Source organism: Drosophila novamexicana, unplaced genomic scaffold (genome assembly GCF_003285875.2).
Source record: "Drosophila novamexicana strain 15010-1031.04,08,12 unplaced genomic scaffold, DnovRS2.1 tig00001834-arrow-arrow-pilon, whole genome shotgun sequence".
NCBI classification, from domain to species: Eukaryota; Metazoa; Arthropoda; class Insecta; order Diptera; family Drosophilidae; genus Drosophila; species Drosophila novamexicana.
In genome coordinates this window covers 294,333-304,879 of record NW_020824898.1, presented here as the reverse complement: position 1 = coordinate 304,879, position 10,547 = coordinate 294,333, and the positions used below count along the sequence as shown (strand labels likewise).

Below are 10,547 nucleotides of genomic sequence, written 5' to 3'. Positions count from 1 at the left end.
AACAACAACAACAACAACAAGAGCAAGATGTAGAAGAAGAAGAACATAATGACTAGCTGGTCGGTAAAAACAATTTGATCAGCCGCTGCCGAGTTCCGCACGCTCCGTGGAGCTCCCCTCATTTTGTTGGCGTGTGTGGGACATGCGCTAAAATTTTATTTGATTTGACACTTAACAGTGGCTGTTAGCGCGATTTGTGTGTGTGTGTTAGTGTGTGTTGGTGTGTGTGTTGGTGTGCGACTTATTAAGGACTTCCTGTTTGGCCGTCAGCATCTTTTGTCGCGACAACAGATTAATTTAACGCACTGCAGTTCAATTTAGACGCCATTTGGTACAGTTTTCTTTTTCTTGTTGTTATTGCAATTTTTCTTTTTGTTGTTTTTTTTAAATTTTTTATTTCAATAGAATTTCAATTGTTTTATGTCTGCCTTCTAAAGTACACAATAATCAGTTTAATAATAATAATAATATAAATTAATTAGTGCTTAGTTTCAATTGCCTGCTGCGCTTAAGTATCGTTATCGTTATCGTTATCGTAATCGTTATCGAAACAGAGTACGTTCTTTTATGTATATGAGAAATACCCCTGCAGGAGTCATAAGACATTTAATTACATTTTAATGAGAATCATTTTAATAGCGCATCAAAATAAACTTGAAATTCTCAGAAAATGTTCTCTTAATAAAAGCTAAAAAGTTTATTTGGCCCCCTTTCATTGATTTTTAGAAAAAACAATATGAAATATTGTTTAATAGATTGTAAAGAATGCTGGATTTAAGTTCAGATTGGAAGTAATATTTAATCTAAGCTTTGGAATATCGCCAAGAAATATCGTCTTGAAAGAATACTCGAGAATATCCATTCCACATATTCCGCGAAATCCACGCAATTGTGCGGAATATATGGAAAATAAGAATCGAATGTGTTAAAACAGGCGATGCCTAGAGACCTTTGCTTAATAATTTAAACTTTTGTTTGAAATGCATTTTGGTAACTTTGTTAAATATATTACAATAGATAGATAGCATATTTCATAAGGAAACAAAAAATTTTACTTTTGACTAAAGGAAAACAGAGATTTTAACTTGAATAGATTTCTAGGATTTAAATATTAGTTTTAAATTTCAACAATGGGAATATAATTATGGGAATATAAGAATATAAACAAAGTTTATTGTTTTCAAAAACAAGAAGGTTTCCAAGAATTTCGCTCAGTGTAAAACTAAGCTGAATTTAGATAACGTTTTTTTTAGATGCCTGCTCTACAACTTTTTTTCAGATAATTTTCAAATACTATTCCGATACCTCAACTCTTTCCATTTAGAGCTCTCCTAAGTATTTGAGCTTCTGCAAGGGTATTTCATGGGGGTTATGCTAAGTCTCTGCTGCGCTGCAAGGGTATTTAAGCTTCGGCTAGCCGAAGTCGCTGCTCTGCCTCTCTATTTACAAGCGTCTAGCGCCTCAGTCGCGGCTGTTTTCTATATACAACGAATACTTTATACACTGCCAACCGCGCGCTTCAGCTGTTGCGGCTGACAACTGTGACGGGCTTCAGCTGCGGACCCGGCGAACGGGCGCTGGCCTCCCCGTGCCCCTGCTGCCCCTGCTGCCCCTGCTGCTGTAGATTAGGCGAGGAGGGCGGCTGGCCAAGATGCGTCATGTGCGGCTGCGGCGCCGGCGCCGTGGGCAACGCCGCGCTCAGCTGCCTCTGATGCGCCGCCAGCGCAGCGGCAGCGGCATGCTGATGCAGCAGCTGCTGATACTGCAGCCGTTGATACAGCTCCTGGCTGCTGGCGGGGCTGACGAACGGCGGCGGCGGCGGTGGGGGGCCCGGCACTGGGCAGCCGGGCAGCAGGCCCGCCGCCGCAGCCGGACTCTTGGGCGCAAACGGATTGTAGCGCTGATACATGCTGGCCAGCAGGCTGGGCGCCGCCTGGGGATAGGTGAGGAACTGTCCGAATTGCGGATATGCCGCCAGGCCGGGAAACATCGGTCCGATGAGGGAGCGCTTGAAGGCAGCCAGGCGGGAACGGCTGGCGGCGGTGGTGCGACGTCGCAGCTTGCCGGTGGAGCCGCCAATGAAGACATCCTCCGCGGATGGATCCAGCATCCAGTAGTTGCCCTTGCCGGGATCATCGTAGTGTCGCGGCACCTTCACAAAGCACTTGTTCAGGCTGAGATTGTGCCGGATGGAGTTCTGCCAGCCCTGCTTGTTGTCCCGATAATACGGATGATTGGTCATGATGTACTCGTAGATGCCATTCAGTGTCAGCCGTTTCTCCTGGCTCTGCCGGATGGCCATCATGATGAGCGCATTGTAGCTATACGGCGGCTTCTCGTTGCCCTTCTTATCCTTGATGGGTTTGCCGTCCGTTGATTTCGTCTCCGAATCGTTATCACATTCCACATCCTCATCGGCATCGCCATCTCCATCCGCCTCTGCATCTACATCTGCATCTGCATCTGCATCCGCATCCGCATCTTCATCATCTGGTTCGTCGTCGGCGGCGGGCGGCGCTGGCGACATGGAGGTCACATCCAAATCCGATTCCACGTCGCTGTCCGGCTCCGAGCCCAGCGGTGAGCTATTGTTATTGTTGTTGTTGTTGTTGTTGTTGTTAAACTTTTGTGCCGCCTGCTGTTGGTCCTCCTGCGCCCGCTGCTCATCCTGCTCCACCGTCTCCGGCAATATGGCATTTATCGAGAAACTGGACTTCAGATGCGGCGTTCGCGCCATTTTCATGAGCAGCGTGGCCGGCGTCAGATTCAGATTCAGATTCAATGCGCCGACGGCACTCAGATGCGGATGCGGATGCGGATGTGGATGCGGATGCGTGTGTGGCTGCGGATGGTGTGTGTGCGGCGCGTGATTGTGTGGATGATGATGATGTGCGTTGATCTCGTCAACGATTTTCACCATTTTGCACTGTCAATTGTTGCAGAATATTGTTTTGTTTTTTTTTTTGTTTTGGTTTGTTTTTGCTAAAGCTGCATTTTAATATATTTTTATATGTAATTACATTTATATCACAGCGCAGCAAATTGATTGAATGCCGCCCACACGCGTATTCAAATTGGGCACGTTTACGTTTTTGCCATTCGCCGTTGGCCGTTTACCGTTGCACGTTTCTACCGTTGCTCGTGTTCACACGTCCGCTGCGCTGTGGCGTTTTGTGTAGACTAACAAGAATTCCAAAAAACTCTCAATCCAGTTGCTGTGCCTCGCGGCCTTTTGCTGCGAGCACCGCCACAGCCAATGGCAGCTGTGGATTGTGTTTGCCATAGCACTCACCCTCTCTTGCTCGCTCGCTCGCCCACACGCTCAGCATAGGGCAGGCAGCGCGCTCGCTCACACACGCGCTCTTTGCTGGCGTGCGCATGTGTGTGTGTGTGTGTGTGTGTACAGATTTTGAACATTCGCGCTGCTAATTGCTGCTGACACGACACGAACACGCCGGCGACGACGCCGACGCCGACTGGCCTTTGTTTTTGGCTTTTATCGTTTAGTTAGTATGCGTGTGTGTGTGTGTGTGTGTGTTTGTGTGTGGAGAGTTGCTTGGGGAAGGGGCCGCGTTGTGGGTTGCATTTTGATACGCCAGGTTTTTCGTTTATTCTGCTCTTTTTGCAGCAGCTGCCGCATTTGTAACTGTTTCTAACTGTTGTTCTTGTTGTTGTTCTTGTTAAGGTTGCTTTTAATGGTTTTCTTGTTTTCACACACACACACACACACACGCACATGCACACATGCTTTTGTTTCGGTTTCGGTTTTGCCCCCTTTCAGAACTCGCAGCGTTTAATAACTATGTGCGAATGTTTTATATAATGTTTATAAAACAGCACTGAAAACAAACACAATGCAAGGAACAGCTGCTGGATTCGAGGAAGAGCCCATTTTAGATCCTAAATTTAACTTTAACTTGCGAGCGATTTTCGTAGCGTAACTAAAAGCTTAACTAAACAAACAAAATTAAGCCTTGATTCGAATTTGCAAAGAAGCTGCCAGAAATCTTAAAACAATTAACAATTGGCGATTTGTTATAAATAAAATAAGATTTTTTCTCTGTGAATAATAACAAAATAAAGCTTTAGCTATGCAAACTAAACGTTGCTGTCAAATTTGAACCAGCGACTTGCCGCTCGCTGGTTCGACGCTCAAACAGCAAAAGCTCTCACTGTGCATATAAGACACATTCGGATAAATTAATTGATTATACGATCTTCGGCTAATTAACCAACGATATTTTGTGAATAATAATAGTTGAATAATTAAAGTCTTCTCTTCGTTTTATAATTCATCTCTGATTAACTCTCAGAGTCTTTTAGTCGATTTGAGCCCTTAATTTGGCCCCATTAAAATCCAATTAGCCTTAATGCCTGCTGCCAAACTGTTTAAGCATACAAAAGTCACTTTTAACATTTACAATTCAAGCATTTTAGCTGCAAATGCAATTCGATGCAATTTGCTGCAATCGTGTGTGTTTCGTGGAATCTTTGAGAAGGCAGCAGCAGCTGTTGCCATTCGCAAGCCGGAACATATGTCCCAATCATTTTGTAATCATAATAATTGTTTTCGCTCTTTGGGAGGGGGCGTGAACTCAGCTGTGCCCGTGTGCGCCCGTGTGTGTGTGTGTGTGTGTGTGTGGAACATAAAAGGAGGACAACGCGCTCTGATTGGAGCCAAGAGCTGCCAAGGTGTAACATGTTTTACCTGGGCTCAAAAATAAACCAAAAGAAAACTAAAATAAAAATGCAACAAAAACAACAGCAAAAAAAACTACGTAAATAAATACGTCAGACGCCATGTTGGCCAATTGTTGTAGTGTGTGGATTGTAGCTGTTCTTCTTCTGCTTCTTCTTCTTCTTGTTAAGCAGCCCGCAACGGAATGCGGTCTGCTTGCATGTGTGCGTGCGTGCGTGTGTGTGTGTGTGCATGGCCAAAACTTATTGGACGTTCGCCTTGCGTGTAGAGTGGAGACATGCGCGCAAAAGCTCCACTCACTCACGCTCGCTCGCTCTCGCTCTCGCTCTCTCTCTCCCACTCGCGCGTGCACATATAAGCTTAATGGGGGCCCGCAGGTCAAAACAAAATGGCGCACACAACGGCATTTTAATTGCTGGCTTCACTTTGTTTCGCGTTTTTCAATTGAGTGTGTGTGTGTGTGTGTTTTGAATTATTTTTGTTATTCATTGTTTTGGTTAGCTGCTTGCAACAGTTTCCCGCCTTCCCTGATGCCCGCCACGCAAAGCGGAAAGGGAGTATATTGGCTTTTGTAGCTATATAAAACTACGAGCGGATATACCCCGGCCCTGCCCGTGGTAAGTACATAATAAATTCTCTCAAAAATGTTCGAAAATGACGTTTGAAACCGAAGCAAAACGTTTTCCGCCAATTTACCACTGTTGCGGGTGAAATCCCCAAGCACACGTATTCATTAAGTTCTTAAGTACAGCTTTGAAAATAAGTTTGAAACTTTCCACCAAGATAATTTGGATTCTGAGTAAAAGTGCGAAACACGTCTCAAATGATTTTACGTATAGATCTTTGGAAATCAATTCAAACACGAAAAGTCACCCACCAAATCTTTGACACCCATTTCCAAGGGAGAAACGCATTTTTCGAAAAGTGTAGAATACTTCTCAAATTAATTTGAGCAACGATCTTTGAGAATAAGTTTGAAAGCGATCGAACGGTAAACAAAGAGGGTTCAGATAAACGATTTTCGCGATTTTTCCACACATGCGGGTGGAATTTAACGAAACCAGATCGAGTCAAGCTAATTGCAAAGAAAATCTTTAATCCTTTGCGGGTCAGCAAAGGAATAGTCGAATAGACTAAAGAATCTCTTTCAGCTGATGTGAGAACTTTTTCTGTTCCTCATTTTGTTTACATTTCCCCAGACGTCAGTTGGTTGAAGTTTAGCAGTTCCTATGTTTTGTTTTTTTTTTTTTATGTTTAACGAAATTCCTGTGAAAGTTTTCGAGATGTCCATGGCCAATTCTCTGACGTTCCTGCTGCTGATTGTCAACATAATGCTCGTAGGTCCTCCGATCCAGATATATCAATTTATAACACGACGGCTTAGTTGCAGCTGATATTGCCGTACAGAACGGAGGCTGCGGCGATGCGTAAGGCTCGCACGTTGCGAAAACCAAAGGAGCCCTTGGGGAACGAGGCATGGGACAAGTCGACGCATAGTCTGAATATGTATCCACGCAGGATGCGTGCCAAGCAGAGGACTGCCTTTTGGGCGAGGGCCCAGGCCGCTGCAGCAGCTGAAGCAGCAGGAGGAGCAGCTGGAGCAGCAGGAGAGGCAGCTGGAGCACCAGGAGAGGAAGCTGGAGCAGCAGGAGGATCAGCTGGAGCAGCAGCTGGAGCAGCAGCTGGAGCAGCAGCTGGAGCAGCAGCTGGAGCAGCAGCTGGAGCAGCTGGAGCAGCAGGAGGAGCAGCTGGAGCACCAGGAGGAGCACCAGGAGGAGCAGCAGGAGGAGCAGCTGGAGCAGCAGCTGGAGCAGCTGGAGCAGCAGGAGGAGCAGCTGGAGCAGCAGGAGGACCAGCTGGAGCAGCAGGAGGAGCAGCTGGAGCAGCAGCTGGAGCAGCTGGAGCAGCAGCAGGAGGAGCAGCAGGAGCAGCAGGAGGAGCAGCTGGAGCAGCAGGAGGAACAGCTGGAGCAGCAGGAGGAGCAGCTGGAGCAGCAGCTGGAGCAGCAGGAGGAGCAGCAGCTGGAGCAGCAGGAGGAGCAGCAGGAGGAGCAGCAGGAGGAGCAGCTGGAGCAGCAGCTGGAGCAGCAGGAGGAGCAGCTGGAGCAGCAGGAGGAACAGCTGGAGCAGCTGGAGCAGCAGGAGCAGGAGGAGCAGCTGGAGCAGCAGCTGGAGCAGCAGGAGGAGCAGCTGGAGCAGCAGGAGGAGCAGCAGGAGGAGCAGCTGGAGCAGCTGGAGCAGCAGGAGGAGCAGTTGGAGCAGCTGGAGCAACTGGAGCAGCAGGAGGAACAGCTGGAGCAGCTGGAGCAGCAGCTGGAGCAGCAGCTGGAGCAGCTGGAGCAGCAGAAGCAGGAGGAGCAGGAGGAGGAGCAGCTGGAGCAGCAGGAGGAGCAGCAGGAGAGGAAGCTACCGCGGCCACTAAAGACACAAAAAACGCAAAAGGTACCGATATAACACACAAGGAACTAACTGTGTCCATACCACGATTCGTTAAAAACGACAAAGGCGACTGGGTGGTCACCCTTTGGGGCATTACCTGGGGCAAAGCTTACCACGATACTCGATTTAACATGAACCACCGTTTCACAATTCTACGGCAACAGATAGAGAAGAATATGGTTACAGATTATTATCCAAGGTACGTTCATTTCCCGTTCATGCCCGAGTTTCAAGTCGAATCATTCAGTTCTCATTCATCCAGCTTTACGAGCCTGAGCACCGTCTGTGTTGGACGCAGCACAATCTACAATTTGCCCAAGGTCGTCGACTACCTTCAGAGATTGGTCTACACCGATGTGCACCAACATCGGCCCGTTTGGACAGCGCTCAGGCGACAGATGTTTCTGCAGGGCAACAGCGATGAGTGCCATTTGCCAGATATGATCAGATGGCATGACTATATGGATTGTGCCCTGCGGCGCAATCAGAGAATGGAGTACCTAATTCCAAAGTATCCGCTGCATCAAGTTGGCGTCAAACAAGCTACCACCGAGGCAATCAGGCGCCGTTCTTAGACAGACCAGAAATGCATCTCAATATGTGTTATGCTTATGCTTATTTCCTTGACTACAGTGAGCATTCGATATGCGCGCCTACCACAATGTAATCTTATCTAATAACAAAACGTTCTTATTCAAAAAAAACTGGGCTCTACTGTTGTACGTTTTGGTTTAAGATATGGTGAATATATTGAAAGCTTCTTCTATGCTTTAGCCCAAAACCCTGTACGGGAAATGCGTGCCCAATTAACTCGGTTGTAAAGCGTTCTCTAGTAACTCTGGTATTCAAAGACCGATCTGGTTGAAGATTTCAGGGCTTAAATATGACACATTAAAGTGTGTACATACCAAAGCGCAAGGCTCTACCTTTAAAATTGAGTTCCATACCCATTTTAGGGAAAACTGGGGAAGGTATTCGAAAAGTGAACTATTCCCAATCTGTATTTATCTCAAGAGAACCTACATATCAAGTTTGAAGCACATCGATCGTCTAGTCCTCGAGCTTTGCGCTAAAAGGGAAGTCTCCTAATCGATATTTATCGCTATTAGCGAAGAAAGTATCGATAAATCGATAGTATCGATAAACTAGTTCTGATATATATTTCAAGAGTCATGCCGCCAGCTTTGTAGTTTCCGAAATAGTTGAATTCACATATCCTTAACAGGCTAGCTCGAGGGAAAAAAACAGGAAGCCGTATTTAAACGACAAACAAAGCATCGAATTTTCATTGACAAAAACTGTGGAAATGCAAACAATTTGCTTGTAAAACGCGGCTACCGCACATCAAATACGCTAAATCAATACAACGGATTATAGAGTATTCGAGAATCGGGCAACGGGCAACGGGCAAGAGTTTTTCCAGGGGGCGAGAGCACTTTACTAATCAGCCAGATTTATAGCTGGCATTTAGTTTTGTTAGTTTTGCGTATAGACAGTCGACATGCATTTGATATATATGCCCAAAAGGGCCAAATAAATCCTTGGGCATCTCTCAACCCGTTCGCTCGGGCCCGCCTTTGCGCGCCGATCGCGATGTCCTTCCGGGTAGACATCGGCCCGGTTTATTTTGATAGACTCAATGGCAGTTTAACCGCAGGATTAGCTTGTTTGTCCGGCGGATCAACGCGTTCGGCATGCAAACAGACCGGCGGCTACCTGGGCGCGGGCGTGCCCCGACTACCTGGCTTAAATGTCATATATACATAGATATGGGCTGGCTGGCGGGTAACGGGTTAAGCAGGACATCGGCTTCCGTTTGTCTTGTTTACATTGTCTGTTTACATGGCAGGCAGAAGGACCCAGGACTCGAGTCGCGCACAGTAGCCACACACACACACACACACACACACACACACACACACACACACACACACAATTGAGCTACAAATTGGTCTTACCTACGCCCAGGACTCGAAAAGAGTTAAGCAAGGATTAGATATTCCTTGGACTTAACGGACTTAGCTTAGCGCGTATTAATCTGATGTTCGTGAAACTTGCGACTATTTTTCAGCCTAATCGCCGTCGCTTAGCCATCCAAATATTTTCCAACATCAGCGCGCGGGATTTGTCTCGATTAAGGCCAGCCAGCCAGACAGCCAGAAAGGGTTAAGGTACGAAAGGGTTAAGGTACGAACGGGTTAAATGAAAACCCTTGCCCTGACATCTGATTTCGTTTAAGGCGCAGCAAAGTCCATTTAACCATATACCCTGTTTTTTTTTTTTTTTGCTTTGTCTAGCGTGTGGGGCAGGGGGCGGTGGTTGGCCAACAAATTGGCCAAATTTTGTTGAAATCACGCACAGCAGCTTTTCCGGTCTATGGAGTCCTTTCGCAGGACAGTGGACAGTTGTGGACATACCCCCTCTCCCTTCACCCCTACCCCGCCCTCACTCTCTATGGCACTTGTTATTGTTGTTATTATCGTGCGCTTCGTTTTGCAAATAAACAGCCAAACGAGTGTGCTACAAGTGTGCCAGAGCAGAGGGGTGGGTGTGGTGAGCGGAGGGGGGGCCAGGGGCAGGAGCAGGGGCAGCGCCTGAAGGGGGAGTTTCGGTGGGAAACAGCGTATGGTTAACGACGGGTGGTTAACAACAGCAGCAGGAAGTGAGCTTGGAAGGTAAACTCTGACCGGCTGCTGAATACCCTACAAAAATTAAGCTAACAATATGCTTTACTCGGGCTGATGTGTAGAGTATTAATTATTGATAATTGATATTTAATATAATATTATGATTCGCGTGAAACTAAGTTATCTTAGTTATTTTTATTATTATTATTATTTTTATTTTTATTATTATTATTATTATTATTATTATTATTATTATTATTATTATTATTATTATTAATTTTATAATTTTTTTATTATTTTATTGTAATTATAATTATTTTTATTAAATTATTCCTTTTATTATTTATTTATGTCAAATGTTGATGTTATGAGAATTGCATAGAGAGGTGCAATTTATTATTGCCATTGATTTCAAATCGAATCAAATCGCAAATACTATTATTGTCAATTATTTTTACAAATCTTGACGCTATGAGAATTGCATAGAGAGGTGCTTTTATCAAAAATATACTCAAATCGCACTAGACATCATTAACTTTATGGAAAGTATCTTCAGTTTCTTACAATTTAAATAACACTTACTACAATTTGGCATCGGCTAAGACAATGCTTGTTGCTTTATGCCTCATTTCCAGACATTAAGAGACTTTCGCCTCAGAAATATTATAAAATAATAAAACTGCTGTGTTGCCCAACCCAACCCAACCCGACCCAACCCTCTAGCCAACCGGCACTAGCCCGCGCTCAGAGCAATGTTAGCACCCTTTTGGGCTAACACTTGAT

General features: G+C 45.6%; 2 protein-coding genes across 2 annotated transcripts; one reads left to right on the top strand and one right to left on the bottom strand.

The window, feature by feature from the left end:
• Window positions 1-1,519: 1,519 nt before the first annotated feature.
• On the bottom strand, window positions 1,520-2,796 carry LOC115768548 (fork head domain transcription factor slp2). The gene has a single exon (XM_030713158.1). It carries the CDS (start codon window positions 2,741-2,743, stop codon window positions 1,520-1,522), a length of 1,224 nt encoding a protein of 407 aa, XP_030569018.1. The 5' UTR covers window positions 2,744-2,796.
• Window positions 2,797-7,079: 4,283 nt separating this feature from the next.
• LOC115768552 lies at window positions 7,080-7,827 on the top strand. Its single transcript, XM_030713162.1, has 2 exons — window positions 7,080-7,336; window positions 7,400-7,827. The coding sequence occupies exons 1-2, from the start codon at window positions 7,269-7,271 to the stop codon at window positions 7,710-7,712; spliced, it is 381 nt and encodes a 126-aa protein (XP_030569022.1). The 5' UTR covers window positions 7,080-7,268; the 3' UTR covers window positions 7,713-7,827.
• The last annotated feature ends 2,720 nt before the right edge of the window (window positions 7,828-10,547 follow it).